The sequence below is a fragment of the Rhinopithecus bieti genome, unplaced genomic scaffold (assembly GCF_001698545.2).
Source record: "Rhinopithecus bieti isolate Rb0 unplaced genomic scaffold, ASM169854v2 scaffold_24256, whole genome shotgun sequence".
NCBI lineage: Eukaryota > Metazoa > Chordata > Mammalia > Primates > Cercopithecidae > Rhinopithecus > Rhinopithecus bieti.
Genome location: NW_016811409.1, coordinates 678106 through 697086, shown reverse-complemented (window position 1 = coordinate 697086; position 18981 = coordinate 678106). Strand labels below are relative to the sequence as shown.

At 36.3% G+C, this 18981-nt stretch overlaps 1 protein-coding gene across 1 annotated transcript in view; it reads left to right on the top strand.

Annotated features, from left to right (window-relative positions):
- Positions 1 to 454: 454 nt before the first annotated feature.
- Positions 455 to 18981, top strand: part of TMPRSS15 (transmembrane serine protease 15) — a 142816-nt gene continuing 124289 nt past the window's right edge. Inside the window, exons 1-3 of the mRNA XM_017893781.1 lie at positions 455 to 748; positions 5891 to 6021; positions 6285 to 6352. Of these exons, the coding sequence (XP_017749270.1) occupies positions 604 to 748; positions 5891 to 6021; positions 6285 to 6352 (344 nt within the window). The 5' untranslated portion in view covers positions 455 to 603. The remainder of the gene's footprint in view (positions 749 to 5890; positions 6022 to 6284; positions 6353 to 18981) is intronic.

Genomic DNA, 18981 nt, shown 5'->3' with positions numbered 1-18981 from the left:
CACACACACACACACACACACACACACAGAGAGAGGATATATATGTTAGGCTTTATGTATATCTGCACCTTTATATATATCTTTATATATATATTAGGCTTTATATATATTAGAAGGTCTATATCAACATATAAGAGAAATGTCTTAAGAATGATCTGAGTCAGAGGGTAGAAGGTTGATCTGTTAGGAACTCTCTCTATGAATATCAAATGCATGTGCCTAGTGACTAATTTGTCTGTCATGAATTTCACATTTTTCTTAATAGTCTCCAAATGATAAAGTGTCTTTTTTGTTTACAACATGAATTTAATTTGATTCACCTTGGCAAATGGCCTGTTCAGGTAGTTAAGGTTTACGGCTCTAGGCATCTTTACCCATTTATATCTCCTTAAAGATTAACCACCCTTTTAATGATACTTAATGTATAGAGACATAATTTTGTCAAAGAGACATGCACAACTCACTTACACTGACTGGTATGCATGTAGACAGGTAGTTGTTGCTTTACACATCTTTAAAAATTTGAGAGATTTTACTCTTCATTTGGTATAGTTATTTATATTCTCTTTCAGTTCTTAAATTAGCAAGCCTTCAAAACCAAAAATGGGATCGAAAAGTAGCGTGTCTTCTAGGCACCATTCTCTCAGCTCCTATGAAATCATGTTTGCAGCTCTCTTTGCCATATTGGTAGTGCTCTGTGCTGGATTAATTGCAGTGTCCTGGCTGACAATCAAGGAATCCCAACGAGGTAAGTCACATGGAGTTGGCTTGTGAAGGTGCTCTCAGCTGAATGTACACACTTTAATTTCAGTTATTCTGTAAGTCTATTTTATTCATTGCTAAATAAATGCATTATTTTGGGCTTTCAATCTAATACTTCAAAGTAATCTTCATGACAAAATTTTTTTGTTGCATTCACATACTTCTCTGTAGTTCCCTTCAGAGAATATTAGGAAAATTAACTGGTATGTAATTTGAAACTTAACCCAGAATTTAAGCATGAGACTAAATAGTTTTTAAAATAAATAATATTAAATAAGTTTCTTGGCTTCTACATATAATCAAGTACATTTCATGGCCCCTGGTTTTGTTTTGATATAATTTAAATCATAAACATATTAATATGTTGTTGAATATATAAGCAGATAAGCATGCAAACTTAACAAATATATTGTTTATTTCTATCTTCATTCACTTCTCAGTCTAACCATTTTAATTCTACTAATATAAAATAAGTTGGATATAAATGTAGACTTAAAAAGGTCACAAACTGAGTAGCAACTTTGATAAACAGAAAAAATATAAGAAATGATAACTCTTATTTAGAGCTAACTTTGTACCAACAGCTTTTAAAAGACCTTCAAATGTATTGTGTAGCTACAGCATATGAATGGTTATTGGTATGCTTGTTTTACAGATGAGGAATCTGAGACAGAGACTAGAGGTAACTTGCTTAAGTTGACATCATTAGTGGGTAGCAGAAGTAAGATTCCAAACTAGACAATCCAGCTCTAGAATTTGTAGTCCATCTTACCACTTACTCATTTATTGAGTAAATTTTTAAAAATTGGATGTATAGCAATAATCTACATATTAGCAGTTTATTTGTTCTTAGACAATTTTTTACATTTTTAAAATGATCAACTATATATATACATATGGGCATATAAATTCTCTCTCTCTTTTTTTTTTTTTTTTTTTTTTTTTTTTTTTTTTGAGATGGAATCTCACTTTGTCGCCAGGCTGGAGTGCAGTGGCTCACTGCAACCTCTGCCTCCTGGGTTCAAGTGATTCTCCTGCCTCAGCCTTGCTAGTAGCTGGGACTACAGGTACGTGCCATCACACCCAGCTAATTTTTGTATTTTTAGTAGAGGTGGGGTTTCACCTTGTTGGCCAGGATGGTCTCGGTCTCTCAACTTCAGATCTGCCCACCTCGGCCTCCCAAAGTGCTGGGATTACAGACATGAGCCACCATATCTTTCACATGTGAGTGATTTTAGTTTTACCTATTAAATTCACAATTGTTGGGTTAGCTGTTTTATTTTAGTAAACAAAAAAGTTTAAATTAGAATGTAATGCACATGCCATAGTTTTATTAAATAATTTTAGTATAATTCCTGGTCTATTTAAAAGCTATAGATATATACAAGGGCTATATTTTAAAGAAAAAAAGTGTGGATATTTTATAAAATTATACAAAGTACTACCAGATAATACATATTGATTAAACTTGTAGAAAAATGGCTGTTTGGGTCTTATTTAATTGCTGTGAATAACTTGAAGGATCTATAAACATTTGAAAGTCCATTTGAATCCCTGATGTTCAATAAACATACAAAGGTTAGTTATTTTACAAGGGAAGTAGAAAATAAATATGTATAGGTGATAATACAATTTAACAGTGAACAACTAAATATAAAAAGGGCGAGTTAATGCTTTACCAACACACCAGAGATCATAATGCATACTACTATTTTTTCCTTTCTAAACTATTATTTTAGATTCAGGGGGCACACGTGCAGATTTGTTACCTGGGTATATTGCATGTGTTGAGGTTCGGGGAATGAACGATGCCATCACCCGGGTACTGAACATAGTACCCAGAAATTAGTTTGTCAACCCTTTCCCCTCTCCCACTCTCCGCTTCTGTTAGTCCCCAGTGTCTATTGTTGCCATCTTTATGTCCATGAGTTCCTGCTGTTTAGCTCCCACTTATGCTTGAGAACAGGTGGTATTTGCTTTTTCTGTTCCTGCATTAATTTGCTTAGGATAATGGCCTCTAGCTGCATCCATGTTGCTGTAAAGGACATGAGTTCATTCTTTTTTATGGCTGCATCTTATTCCACAATGTATATGTACCACATTTTCTTTATCCAATACACCGTTGATGGGCACCTAGGTTGAGTCCATGACTTTGTTATTGTAAACAGTGCTGTGATGAACATGTGAGTGCATGTGTCTCTTGGGTAGAATGACTTATTTTCTTGTGGATGTAAACCCAGTAATGGGATTGCTGGGTTAAATGGTATTTCTGTTTTAAGTTGTTTGAGAAATAGCCAAACTGCTTTGCACAGTGACTGAACTACTTTACATTTCTATCAACAGTGTATAAGTGTTCCTGTTTCTCTGAAAGCCTTGCCAACATCTGTTGTTTTTTAACTCTTTGGTAATAGCCATTGTGACCAGTATGAGATGGTATCTCATTGTGGTTTTGATTTACACTTCTCTGGTGATTAGTGCTGATGAGTATTTTAAAAAATATTTGTTTGGCCACTTGTGTGTCTTTTTTTGAGAAGTGCTTGTTCATGTTTTTTGCCCACTTTTTAAAGGGTTTATTTCTTTATTGTTTGTTCAATTATTTAAGTTCCTTATAGATTCTGGATATTAGACCTTTTTCAGATGCATAGTTTGCAAGTATTTCCTCCCGTTCCATAGGTTGTATATTTACTTTCCTGATAGTTTATTTTGCTGTGCAGAAGATCTTTAGTTTAATTAGGTCCCATTTGCCAATTTTTGGTTTCATTGCAACTGCTTTTGAGGATTTAGTCCTAAATTCTCTGCCAAGGATAATTTCCAGAATTATGTTTTACTTTATTTTTCCTCTAGGACTGTTAGAGTTTGAGGTCTTAATTTAAATCTTTAATTTATCTGGAGTTAATTTTTGTATATGGTGAAAGGTAGGGGTCCAGTTTGATTCTTCTGCATATGGCCAGCCAGATATACCAGCACTGTTTATTAACTATTTCCTCATTGTTTATTTTTGTCAACTTTGTCAAAGATTAGATGGCTGTAGGTGTGTAGCTTTACTTTACTATGGGTTCTCTATTCTGCTCCATTGGACTATGTGTCTGTATTTGTACCACTACCATGCTGTTTTAGTTACTATAGCCTTATCGTATAGCATGAAGTTGTGTAATGTGATGCCTCTGACTTTGTGCTTTTTGCCTAGGATTGCTTTGACTATTCTGGCTCTTTCATAGTTCCATATGAATTTTAGAATCATTTGTTATGATTCTATGAAAAATGAGTTTGATAGTTTAATAGGAATAGCATTGAATCTGTAGGTTGCTTTGGGCAGTATGGCCATTTTAACAACATCGATTCTTCCAATCCATTAGCATGGAAGTATTTCCATTTGTTTGTGTCATCTGATTTTTATAGCAGTGTTTTGTAGTTCTCCTTGCAGGTCTCTTTTATACCCTTGGTGAGAGATATTCCTACGTATTTTATCTTTTGTATGACTATGGAAAATGGGATTAAATTCTTGATTTGACTCTCAACTTGAATGTAATTGGTGTTTAGAAATGCAACTGACATTGTACATTTATTCTGTATGCTGACACTTTGCTGAAGTCATTTATCAGTTTCAGGAGCCTTTTTGCAGAGTCTTTAGGGCTTTCAAAGCACATACTACTTTTAACATTTTTTATACTTTTTTTGACATCACTTTAGACTTTTAAAAGTTGCAAAAATTGCACAGAGTTTTCATATAACCCAGCTGCCTTGGATGTTAATATTTTGTTTATCCAGAGTACAATTGCCACAGTCAAGAAATTAACATTTCTACAATATTGTTAACTGAACCACATACTTTATTCAAATTTCACCAGTTTTTCCACTAATACCCTTTACCAGGTTAAGATCCAGTGCAGATTCCTATGTAAGGAATTATTAAAGGAGACTAAAAGATTAGTCTCCTTTAATCTGTTGTAGTTCCTCGGTCCTTCCTTGTATTCTGCATTTAAACATGCAAACTTCATCTAATTTAGAGTCTTTAAAATACAAATGAAATAGTATAAATAATACGTTACATCAATTATACAATTAACGTTATTTAGACTATAGGCACACATACTGCTTGAATTATTATTTCTAATTATCCTCTTAATGGGATAGTTTGGTGTGAATTTATTACATAGAGATCCTGGGTTGTGGAGTCAGTTATTTCGATGACCAAATTCCAGATCTGTTGCTTAAGACATTTACTACCTAGAGAAATTTTCTTAATCATTCTAAATACCAATTACCCTATCTCAGAAAAGAAGAAATAACGTCTTGTCACACCAGATTATTGTGAGAACTATATGTCATTATTATTATATTTACTAATGAGTTCATCACTGTGTGAGTTTCAGTTGAAGCAATTCATTTTAAACATAAATCAGTGTCCATGAAAATATGCTGATAAAGGGATTATGCAGGACTTAATGACACATTTTATTATCCATGTTTATATTTAATTTGTTAACCTTCTTTTTTTACATTTTTTTTCCTAGTGAGGTTATCTGTTTTCTACAGCATTCTAAATAACATCTTCAACAAGGACAGTCACCAGCTAATGGCACATGCATGACACTTTTATAGTTATTAGAATGAAAGAAGTAGCTTCAAAGTCATGTTTCAAAGTAACCAAAACACTGAAATCTTCACAGCAATTCATATGTCAAAACCCAGTGGTGTCCCTGGATGCTAGGTGTTCAAGAAGTATCTGAAAGCAACTACAAAACTTTTAATGGTTCACTTCCCACCATGTTTCCCTGAGTCACTTCCCATAATTGGTGGGAGTTCATCAGTCCGTGTATCTTCCAACAGAAATCTCAATAACAATAATAATGAAAACTTGGAAGCTTGGAGTATGGGTTAGACTTCAAAGAAAAGAAAAAAATATTGAAAGAATGGAAAAAACTTTAGTTTCCAATCTTTTAAAACAATCAGACGGCTGGGGAAAGAAAGCAGCTGATTTTGAAACATGAGACTACAAAGAAAAAGCAAGAACCACAGAGCTAACACATCAAGCAAGAGCTTTTCTTCTGTGTCTTAACAGTATGTGCCTATTTTTCCTACTCATAATCCAAAATCTTAGTGTTTTTTTCCTTATTAATTTATCTAGGTGCAGCACTTGGACAAAGTCATGAAGCCAGAGGGACATTTAAAATAACATCCGGAGTTTCATATAATCCTAACTTGCAAGACAAACTCTCAGTGGATTTCAAAGTTCTTGCTTTTGACCTTCAGCAAATGGTAGGAGACTGTCTCTTTTCAGCTGGTTTAAAATTTTATAACATAGTTTAACTAACTACGTGCCAAAAACACCATTTTCTCACTGTGAAACAACTAGAGAATAAATGTAATATACCCAAAATACTTAAATGTCTGAGCCCCATTACTATGGAGAAAATTCCCCCAATTCTAAGCAGAACATAAAGATTGCTTTGTATAAACTTTTCAACAAAAGTTAAAATCTAAAATTTAGTATACTCATTCAACCTTTTACATTTTTCTAGATAGATGAGATCTTTCTATCAAGCAATCTGAAGAATGAATATAAGAACTCAAGAGTTTTACAGTTTGAGTGAGTACAGCTCAAAAATTTTCTACTGACAGAAAATTAGTGATCTTTTTGCTAATATTTGTAAAATAGCGTCACTAGACATAGGAAAAGAGGAATATTTAAATTTTTCAGCATTTTTTGAGGATTAAGCAAAGTGGCACAGCATAAATTTTCATTTTAGTAGCAAATAATAATAACTTTTGAAAACTGATCTTATGTTAATATGTTTCTCCTGACAATAGCATCTTGCAGAGACACATGGAGAGGGCTGAGGTTAAATGTATGCAGATGCAGATATAGTGTTTGATTTGCTACAAACATTTGGAAAACGCTTGCTCGTCATTTAATAAAATAATATTGTATCACTCTGCTTCGTTTATACTACAAATACAAAGAGAGAAGATACTTGTTCACTGTTGTACCCAGAGGGTGTAACATTGCTTAAAGTAGGTGCTCAATAAACTAATGAATCTTACATTAATAATGTAATGATGTAAGTCCACACTATGAATGTTTGAATCTGTAATATATGGAAATTTTTGTAAGAACTATTTTCTTATTTCTATTGTAAGATCTATTTTCTAAACAATTAGCTTTTGTATTTCTCACAAAGAAAATTGATCTGTGTGTTGTTGTTGCTATTGTATCATGAAGGAGAGTATGACAATCTTGCCGACATCTCTCTGAACCTAAAGTTTTCTAAACTACAAACTACCAGTGGGCTTCTGGAGTACAGATACAAGCCAACAGGAAAGTTAAAAAAAATTATAAAAGAAAGAAAAATGTAAATTTATAAAATTAAGTTAAAAATGAAAAAGACAAACGGAGAGAATTCCAAGAAAAAAAAAAAGTTAAAGACTGATCAAGAACAGGGGTATCTGAAGAAGGGAAGGCAGCAAAGTCATCACAATAATTCACATTTAAAAAGCACAGAAAGAAAGACAATATTACAGAACCTTGGGGAAAACGCAGATCCTATGACAAGCTGGCAAAAAGGAAACTCACTGGTTAAGTCTATATTTCAGGCCAAGCCTTTGGTGACTTAAGTAATTTTTTTTTTTTTTTTTTTTTTTTTTTTGAGATGGAGTCTCTCTCTGTCGCCCAGGCTGGAGTGCAGTGGGGCGATCTCGGCTTACTGCAATCTCCGCCTCCCTGGTTCCCGCCATTCTCCTGCCTCAGTCTCCCGAGTAGCTGGGACTACAGGCGCCGCCACCTCGCCCGGCTAATTTTTGTATTTGTAGTTGAGACGGGGTTTCACCGTGTTAGCCAGGATGGTCTCGATCTCCTGACCTCGTGATCCCCCCTCCTTGGCCTCCCAAAGTGCTGGAATTACAGTTGTGAGCCGCAGCGCCCGGCGGTAAAACGTATTTTCTTATTCATTCCTCACCAAAGGACTGTGAGGGAGAAGCAATTATTCCGACTTAAATAAATAACGACACCAAGGCTTGGAAAAAAATGAACTTGCCTCAAATCACACAGCTAGTAGGTGCTGGGGAATGTATTTGAATGGGGTTTTGTTGTACTGATTCAGCATATGCTCTCCTTCCAAATGAGAATGTTGGAGTAGCAGAACCCAAAGAATAGAATAACTCCTAGGGAGGCGGGGTTTGCTTTTCACCATAGATGGGTGGACTCAAGGTGCAATGGAACAGGAAACTTCTCTTTTTCTACAGAAATAAGAAGGATGACAGTAAACCTGGAACAGGAAGGAGAACAAACAATGAAAGCCAAGATGAGCACGGGGAAGCATGACTTATGCCAGTCAAACATCTGAGTATGCTAGACTGATGGCAATAGTCCTTAGTAACAGCTGGCCATCTTCCATACTCCTTTACCATGAAAGTCAATAAGTCTTAGTTTTAGGCAGCTGTTGTACTGCAATTGAAGGTAGCTGAAAGCTCTAAGCCCACAATTTGAAATGAAAGCACAATATAGAAGCCCTATAGCTGACGACAACAGCCTCCCTATAGGTTTTCAAGACACTGCTGCCTGTAAAACCTGAATATTAATTAATTTTACTTTTATTCATGTATTATTTATTACATGCCAGGCCCTCAAAAGTACATATTTTTTGTGCCTTTATGCAGCTGACAGTCTAATAGAAATTATTACAATTTTCTTGTCTACATTGTTCATTGATATTTAAGGTTTATGTCTTCAATTAGATAAATCATAAGGCATCATAATAACACTAAAAAAATTCAGATATTTTACATTTTGCTCCCTAAAAATTACATTATTTTGAAAAGGTTAAGACACTTTAGCCCTATTTTATAAAGAAAATGGTAAATATATATGGACTGATGGTGTTCCTGGTATGCCAATTCACTTAGCAAACTACATTCTCAGTACTAATCAGAATATCACCACAAACTTGTCAATTTGTTCTTCTGTGTACCATTACTACCATGTACTAGTGTATGTCACCTAATGCATTCCTCACTAGGGGTTTGTGGAGTTTCAGATTGTCAGCCTGTCATGAATTATTAATGTACGGTTCAGAGAGGCTAGGTTATTTTTCCAATGTCATGCTGCTATTTACTTTCTGTCTAAAACATTCATGCTGTCCTCTACTACTAATTTTTATATTTATAAAGTACTCAAGACAGAGAGTGAAGCAGTGAAAGTTAAGGTTAAAGAGCCACATATTCAGGAACTGTCCAGGCAGTGTTTGCTGTATGTTTCTCAGTGACTACTGTCCCTCCGGGTGCCTTATTGTGTTCATTTGCTAAATTGCCGTAGACCTTTGTCCATGCAAGCCCTATGCTTGCACCTTTAGTTTTCCTTGTTCTCCACTCTGATTTTTAACCTTGTGTAGGTTAAAGCGCTCGTTAACTTTATGGGAAAACTGATGGGAGAATCTATACTCAGAATAGGGTAAACAGTACCTAAGTTTACAATCTTTTTGTTCTCTTATTTTTTTCCTTTTTAATGGTTATGCGTGTGTTATTCTTCTATGAATTAACAATGCTAGTTGAAAAATACTAGTGCATAGAAAAATACTCAGAAAGTCGACTGGAATGAGTTAAACGAATGGAGAAATAACCTTTATAAGAAGCCGTCACTGGATTTAAAGGTGTACTGGTCTATCCAGAAGTCTACAAGGGACTTATATATCATTTAGATTGTAATACTGTTAGAATTTAGTAGCAATGTGTTATTTTTTTCATAATGACCTCGTTGTTTAGCAAAAACTGGAGGCAAGTTGGAAATGAGGTAGAGAGTCTACAGTATCTCTGTACAGTTTATATGTTTCATAGATGCATCAAAAATATCCTGTTTGTGTGTGTGAGAGAGAGACAGAGAGAGAGAGAAACAGAGAGAGAGAGAGAGAGAGAAAGAGAGAGAGAGAGAGAGAGAGAGAGAGAGAGAATGCTATACATAAAGGTTTAAACACCTGTTTGGTTAGAATGAAAATGATCATTATTTACTTTTTCTTTACCTCCTTCCGAAAAATGACACATTGTTGTGGTTTGTTTCATTGGAGACTTTTAAAATCAGTTCTTCAAATGTGATGTGATAGAAACTAAGTTACCTTTTACTTTTGTAATCTTCAGAAAGCAGAATTTTCCTTATTTTCCAAAAAAATCTTTATTCAGGGGTTAATATCCTAAATTCTATGAGAGATATAGCTCCTTTTAAATACACATGATTGCTAAGTTTAAATCTTATAGTGGAATAAAGATAAAGAAAATAATCAAAATATTGCTCTGTGCTTTGACAAGGGGAGAGTAGAATTCACTAAAAAAAGAGTACTTTAAAAAATAGCAAAAACAGGCAGGCGCGTGGCTCAAGCCTGTAATCCCGCACTTTGGGAGGCGAGACGGCGGTCCACGAGGTCAGGAGACGACATCCTGGCTGCACGGGAAACCCGTCTCTACTAAAAACTACAAAACTATGGGCGAGGTGGCGGGCCATGTGGCCCAGCTTCCGGGAGGCTGAGGCAGGAATGGTGAACCGGGAAGGCGGAGCTTGCAGTGAGCTTGAGATACGGCCACATACTCCAGCTGGGGACAGACGAGACTCCTTTCTCAAAATAATATAAATAAATAAATAAATAAATAAATATAAAAAAAGGCAAAACATATATTAAAGAGATACTGGAAAACTGAAGCCAATATTTTTATCCTGTCAACACAGAGTTAAATAAATATTCAGGTAGTCATCCATTCATTTGCTCACTTATTTATTTAACATACATGTAGGGCTTACTTAGAAACAGACATTTAACTAGGTTCTGAGACTACAGACATTAAGAGAAAGGCTTTTATTAAAGAGCTCACTCAACCACCATCATTAAGACATTCTTATTTGTGTTGGTATATTTAGAACTGGTTTTCTCTCTCTCTGTTTTGATAGGCTATTTTGTTTTTAATTGCCTACTTACAAAGGTCACCTCTGGATTAAATGACTAATATATAACAGTCATTAATAATAAATTAGGCGTGAGTAACCTGTGATGATGAAGGTATCAAATCTCTGCTATGAGGAATTTAAAATATTGTTGGGGAGATACGACAGAGTCAAGAGATTTTTACTAACGTTATTAGGCATTACATGGCAGGTTGTATATACAGTTTGTGTGATAGTGCAAGAAAATTTTTTTTCTTTTCTGATGTAGTCCAGCCTTTGCTTGACTGCTTTGGGCTGGAATGCTCACAGACTAAAGGAAATTCATTCTAGTCCAACAAAAGAAAGAGATTCCTACTACTTAAATTTAATTTTCTCATTTACTGTAACTAACAAAAATTAGTCATCTTTTTTCAATATTGCTATGGACATCCTACAAACAGCCTATTGAATAATCATGAGTATTACTATATTTTGTTTATTGCTTTATAACTGTAGGTACTAGAACATACTTTGTTATTGTCACCAAATTGTTTCTTTCTTTTATTTTCACCCATCGATCCTGCTTGTAGTTACTGGATTTTTAGAGAATAAACGTCTCTCCATCTTCATATCTCAGTCTTTTAAATACCTAAAGACCTTTTCTAGTTTTATCATCCTAAATGCAGGTGTACTGCACGGCTCTGTCATCAAAACACACTCTGGCCTTCTGTTTCTCCTCCCCCACTCGACACAGCCTTCTGCTTCAGTCCTGCCACATCATCTGTACATCCTCAAAACTATCCTGTTTTCTCTCTTTTATCTATATTTTCATTACTGGCTGATAAGGCTCTGTGTCCCCACTCAAATCTCATCTCAAGTTGTAACCCCCTTGTGTTGAGGGAGGAAGGACCTGGTGGGAAGTGGTTGGAATGGGGGCAGTTTCTCCCATGCTGTTCTCATGATAGTGGATGAGTTCTCATGAGATCTGATCATTTTATAAGTGGCAATTTCCCCCACTCTCTCTCTTTCCTGCCACCTTGTGAAGAAAGTACTTCCTGCTTCTCCACCTTCTGCCATGATTTTAAGTTTCCTGAAGCCTCCTCAGTCATGCAGAACTGGGAGTCAATTAAATTTCTTTCCTTTATAAGTTACCCAGTTTTGAGTAGTATCTTTATAGCAGTGTGAAAAAAGACTAACTGGTACCAGTACCCAGTTTTGAGTAGTATCTTTATAGCAGTGTGAAAAAAGACTAACTGGTACCAGGAATGGGGCACTGCTATAAAGATAACCAAAAATGTGGAAGTGACATTGGAACTGGGTAACAGGCAGAGGTTGGAATAGTTTGGAGAACTCAGAAGAAGACAGGAAGGAGTCTTCCCAGGGATTTGTTGAATGAATTTGACCAAACTGCTAAGAGTGATATGGATGATGAAGTCCAGGTTGAGGTGATCTCAGATGGAGATCAGGAATTTATTGGAAAATGGACCAAAAGTTATTCTTACTATCCTTCAACAAACAGATTGGCAGCATTTTGCCCCTGCCTTAGATATCTGTGGAATTTTGAACCTGAGAGAGATGATTTAGGGTATCTGGCAGGAGAAATTTCTAAACAGCAAAGCTTTCAAGAGGTGACAGAGTATAAAAGTTTGGAAAATTTTCAGGCTGTGTGGTAGAAAGAAAAACCCATTTCCTGGGGAGAAATTGAAGCCAGCTGCAGAAATTTGCATAAGTAATGAGGAGTCAAATGTTATTCACCAAGACAATGGGGAACATGTCTCCATGGCACATCAGAGTTCTTCATAGCAGGACCTCCCATCACAGGCCTGGAGGCCTAGGAGGAAAAAATGGTTTGTGTGTGGGGCCCAGGACCCCACTGCTGTGTACAGACTTGGGGCTTGGTGCACTGCGTCCCAGCCACTCCAGCTCCAGTCATAGCTAAAAGGGGCCAATGTACAGCTCAGACCATTGCTTAAGAGGGTGCAAACTCCACACTTTGGTGACTTCCACATGGGCCAGCAGGTACACAGCAGTCAAGAATCGAAGTTTGGGAACCTCTACCTAGGTTTCAGAGGATGTATGGAAACATCTGGATATCTAGGCGGAAGTCTGCTGCAGGGGCAGAACCCTCATGGAGAACTTCTGCTAGAACAGTGCAGAAGGAAAATGTGTGGCTAGAGCCCCCACACAGAGTCCCCACTGGGCTGACTCTGGAGAAGACAGTCACCATCCTCTAGACCACAGAATGGTAGATCCACTGACAGCTTGCACTGTGTGCCTGGAAAAACTGAAGACACTCAATGCCAGCTATGAAAGCAGCCTGTGGGGGTTGGGGAGCTATACCCTTCAAAGCCCCTGTGGTGGAGCTGCCCAAGACCATTGGAGCCCAACCCTTGCATTAGCATGCCCTGGATGTGAGACATGGAGTCAAAGGAGATTATTTTAGAGCTTTAAGATTTAATGACTGCCCTGCTGGATTTCGGATTTGAGTGGGGCCTATAGCCCCTTTGTTTTGTCCAACTTTTTTTTCCATTGGGAATGGTAGCATTTATCCAGTGCTTGTAACCCCTTTGTATCTTGGAAGTAACCAATTTGTTTTTGATTTTACATACTCATAGGCAGAAGGGCCTTGTCTTGTCCCAGATGAGACTTTGGACATTGGACTTTTTAGTTAATGCTGAAATGAGTTAAAACTTTGAGGGACTGTTGGGAAGGCATGATTGTGTTCCAAAATATGAGGAGATGAGATTTGGGAGGGGCCTGAAGCAGAATGATATGGTTTGGCTCTGTGTCCCCACTCAAATCTCATCTCCAATTGTAACCCCCACATGTTGAGAGAGGGACCTGGTGTAAGGTGATTGGATTGTGAAGTCAGTTTCCCACATGCTGTTCTCATGACAGTGAGTGAGTTCTTGTGAGATCTGATGGTTTCATAAGGGCTTCTTCCCCCTTCACACTCTCTTCTCTTCTACCAAGGGAAGAAGGTCCTTGCTTCTCCTTAGCCTTCTACCCTGATTGTAAGTTTCTGAGGCCTCCCCAGCCATGTGGAACTGTAAGTCAATTAAACCTCTTTCTTTTACAAACTACCCAGTTTCAGGTATTTCTTTATAGCAGTGTACAAATTGATTAATACGCTGGCACTCTCGTTTTTCTCTTTATTTTTGCATCCATTCTTATGTTCCATCCTTACAACCCATTAAGAACTAGTACATGTCACCTTTCCAGGGACACTTAACTGACACTCTAGTCCGGGTTAGGTGCTTCTTCCTTCTGCTCATTTAGCACCATGTACGTACATTTAAAGTACAATTCTCACACTATCACATAATTGCTGATTTGTCTATCTCCTTACTAGACCAGGAGCTCTCTTAGGGTGGAGAATTTGTCTTTGATACCTGTATTTTCAGAACCTAACTAATGCCCACCACAGCATATGTACTATATAAAGTCCTAGCAAATGAATGAAAAATTATTTAATAGCTGTTATTAACATAATCAATATTATGTTAGAGGTTAGCATCTTTTCATTTAATCTTCATCCTATGGCTATAAAAATAATTATATAGTTATCATGGCTTTAACTCTTTATTACAAGAAATAAACTAACTTGAGAATTCTTAAATAGTTCTCCAGAAGCACAGGCATGTTACTGTGTGAAAGAATCCCTTGACTTGAAAGGGTGGGTCATGGAAAGTTTTGTGAAAAATGTGGGACAGTGTCTGAAAAGCGTAGATAGGGACTACTTGAGTGGAGAAGTCAAGGAAAGCCATTTCGGATAATAATGTAGCATGTTGAGGATATCATAGAGTTGGCATTGATGGCCACTAATAAGATGCTGAGACATCATGAATGTGCTAAATATAAACCTATGAGTGTGACAATGAACTCGTGCCATAGGGGACTGGCAGGACATTGGAGAAACACAGTGAGCCTGACTTTATAGAAAGGTTAGTCTCATATCTCAGATAAGGAACAATTGAATTGAAGATCCTAAGGACAAAGTAATTGGTATATGATCATCACAAAAGTTCTGACATCAGTAACAGAATCCTTAGTTTTAGTGACCAAAAAGAGGTAGGAAAGTCAAATAAAAGGTAAAAGAGATTATGCTTAGAAAAACAATGGCAGAAGATCAGATGAAGGTTATTTAATGGTGAGAAGAAACCTCAGGGCCTTCCCATCTCCTGTTGGAACAAAACTTGATGAATATAGACTCTTATATATAGTCCTGGTAGGCTGTGAAAATCTCAGGATTTTTGTTTGATATTTAGGAAATAATCTTTTATTTCTCTAGATAGAAAATCACTATAATAAAAGTGTAAATTATTTGAGTTTAGGAATTGTTTCTTTCCCCTCCTTTAAAGCTACCAAGGGGGCCAGCACCGTGCCCAAACCTTGATAAATATTTTATAATGAGTCTCAAATAATGTACTTCATCAGTGAAATAGTTTCTATGGAACTGTTTCACAGAAATAGTTTCCCCTGGCGGTAGCTGCACTACTATTAAATCAGAAGTGAATTTTTAGTCTTATCAAATAGACACATTGAAAGCTGTATCTTTTTATGCAAAAAAGTTTAATCTCCCTCCCTCCCTTCCTTCCTTCCATTTCTTCCTTCCTTCTTTCCTTCCTTTCTTCCTTCCTTCCTCCTTCCCTCCCTGCCTCCCTTCCCCCTCTCTTTCTTTCTTTTTTCCTTCCTTTCCTTTTCTTTCTTTCTTTCTTTTTTCCTTCCTTTCCTTTTCTTTCTTTCTTTCTCTCTTTCTCTCTTTCTTTCTTTCTTTCTTTCTTTCTTTCTTTCTTTCTTTTTCTTTCTTTCTTTCTTTCTTTTTTTCTTTCTCTTTCTTTCTTTCTCTCTCTCTCTTCTTTCTTTCTTTCTTTCTTTCTTTCTTTCTTTCTTTCTTTCTTTCTTTCTTTCCTTTCTTTGTTTATCTATCTATAACATTCTTTACTCCATCGCATATTTCTGACATGTTAATCCCAGTAGCTGCCCCTATGCCCATCTGCTGTCTTCATTCCTACCTACAGTACATAGTCCCTTCCCTCTCTTTCCAGAGTGGATAATCTCTTATAGCTTCTTTCATTGGTCCAATATCAGAACTAAAAGGAGAAACACGGACATGCAGGAAAGGTTAATTATTTTAACTTTTTCAAAATGCTAATAAAAATGTGTACTTGGTCTTTATTTGGTGAGTGTTACACTACACAGGCAATTTTATTTTTTGTTGGTTCACTTTAAGCTATTTGTCTACTTGGAGGTGAATGAAACAAATTCCTCATTTCTGGTTTTGTGGAGGACTGAGTTTGCAGAGCTGCAGTAAAGCACCAATTCAGATTTATTTCCAAAAGGCTTTAACCTCCTTTAAGGAGAGGTATTCTAGGTGCCTGCCTCTCTTGAATTGGGCTCTGCCTAGTGAAATCCACACAGAAAGCACAGTGTCCATTGCAGAGTTTATCAGAATAGTTTTGCTAATTGAACCCTTTATGTTTACATGTCTACAACATGCTGGATAACTTCATTTGCATTAGGTTGTGAAAATTTGATGAATATAGACTTTTATTTATAGGCCTGGTAGGCTATCAAAATTCCAACTTTTTCTTTGATATTTAGTAAGTCATCTTTTATTTCTCTAGGTGACAAAATCACCGCATTTGAAACTGTAAATTACTTGAGCTTAGGGACTATTTCTTTCCCCACCTTTATACCTACCTAGGAGGCCAGTACCGTGCCCAAACCTTGACAAATATTTTATAATGACTGTCAAATAATGTACTTCATCAGTGCAGAGATACTTCCCTCTGGTGGTAGCTGAGCTGCTATTAAATCAGAAGTGAGTTTTTGAAAAGTGCAATGCAAAGGAATTTCATGAAAACGTCTGTTAGATAAATTACATGTTGTTATTTTGGGAGACCTAGAAGAGGATAGAAAAAGGAATTGAGGAGCAGGAGAGAGAGTAATGATGAAACATTCAAGATTACTTGACCTTAAATAATCACCTACAAATAGATGTGTTCCACTCATAGGAAAAAGTAGCAGACTCATTATTCACTTTATAAATTATTTTAATTTAAAAATCCAATTGATAAAATCGGAAAACGGAAATAACTGAGGTCTCACCTAACAACACCCACATCAACTGTATATATATAAATCTCTTAAAATGCCTATTTACATTTTTGTTATAGATTTTAATTAAACTCACACCATGTGTGTGTATATGATCAAATTCTAGCACTCAGAATACTAGAGTCAGTCATTAAACTATTTTCTCTTACTTTCACAATATTTAATAGCAACCTCTGCCACTTACTAACTTGTATGATTGTGCTGTGTATGTTTGTGTGTGTGTGTGTGTGTGTGTAGCTACTCTTTAGGGTAAGCAAATGGTTTGGTCTATTTGGGGAACGCTTTCAATCACTCTGCTTTGTGGAAAGTGCTTTCACTCAGAACATTTAGCATTTGATTCTTCTAATAAATAGCTGTTTATCCTTTGTGGCAACATGCAGTTTTCTTTTGCCTTTTGAGCACAGATAAGCCACAAAGTTAGGAAAGGAAAGACTTCTGTTTACTCAGCAACCCTAAAGGTTACCAGTATCATTAAGGAAAATATGAGATAAGTAATATTTTGCTCTATTACACTCAACCTTTCTGTACAATAGTAGGATTTATCTGCCTTCGCGAAAGACTGTTATTTTACTAGTACTAGTACTTTGAAATGAAAACGGTCATTTTTTTAACCTAAAGGAAGAATTCTCATTCATTACTAAACAACTAAACAGCTTCAGCTTTCTTATGAGGTGAATCACAAATGATTATTATGACTTTTTAAATTTCTCCTCTATCTCTCTCATCTCAACATTTCCACTAAATAAGAAAATAAACTTTAAAGGCTACAACTTTATGTGGATATAGGATATGCAACTCCTATCCTTGCAAAGTATAAATTATTAAATGTAATGCATAATTCACAACTAAGAGAACACACCTTTCAAAGAAAAATGTTTTATGCCTGAGGATGAACTAATCCAGTTACTTTCAACTCAGTGAAGCAAAATTCCAGATTTGTATTTTCTTTGCCCAAAATACCTTACCTCTTTTACTCCATAACTCACATAAAATGAAAGCAAGTGTTTCAGTCAAATTAAACCTGTGAAATTACATAGAAATAAAACAGATTTAATCAGAATTTAAGTTTTCTACTCTGCAGCCAAAGATAAAATGAAGATGGGGGATTGGAGAGAGAGAATAATTAATATCGTTCACTCTCACTTCATTTTAACCAATTCAATCCTGTCCATTTGACTATCTTGGAAAGTGAGGTTGATTAGGAAGACATAATGTAAAAAAGAAAAAGGAGTAGGAGGAAAAGAAGAAGGATGAAGAGGAGGAGGAAAAAAACGCAATACTCTAACTTTTGAAAGTATTTTAAGAATAGATATCTTTCCCTTCTCCCCAAAAATATCCAACCAGCTATTTTTTTCATCTATTTGTATATAGAGTTCTGCTAACTATGCAACAGAATAAAATACCTGGACATGCCTTTAGGGTAAATGTGCTGTAGCCTCTTTCCTGCTGACAAATAGTTCAGAAAAGAGTTGATAAAAGTGTTGTTGAGTATCTGGGGATGGGAATTATATAAAAACACATTAGGGAAACAGATTCTCTAGGTTTCTTTTCTATCTCTGACACTGATAAGCTGTATAACCCTAGGCAAAGTTACCTACATTACTCTAAGCGTCAGTGTCCTCATTGCTAGAATGAAAATATTGGCCAATATCACGTTCAAAAATAGAGTAATTACCTTCTGTTCATATAAATATGGGATAGGGGCTGACAGTTGTATGTTTGTTAGAATTTTCAAAATTTCCATTAACAGAATGCATGACTAAAAGTGCCTTACAAATAAGTGTTTATTGGCCAGGCATGGTGGCTCACGCCTGTAATCCCAGCACTTTGGGAGGCCAAGGCGGGCGGATCACGAGGTCAGGAGATCGAGACCATCCTGGCCAACATGGTGAAACCCCATCTCTATTAAAAATACAAAACATTAGCTGGGCATGGTGGTGGGCACCTGTAGTCCCAGCTATTTGGGAGGCTGAGGCAGGAGAATCACTTGAACTCGGGAGGCAGAGGTTGTAGTGAACCGAGATCATGCCACTGCACTCCGTCCTGGCCACAGAGAGACTCTGTCTCAAAAAGAAAAAAGTGTTAGTTATCTGACATCACAAGAAATCTAGAGGTTTTAAAGGAGGTTAATTCAGTAGTACAATAACAATGACAATGACATACTCAGGGCTTTGGGTACTTTCCTTCTTCTACTACAC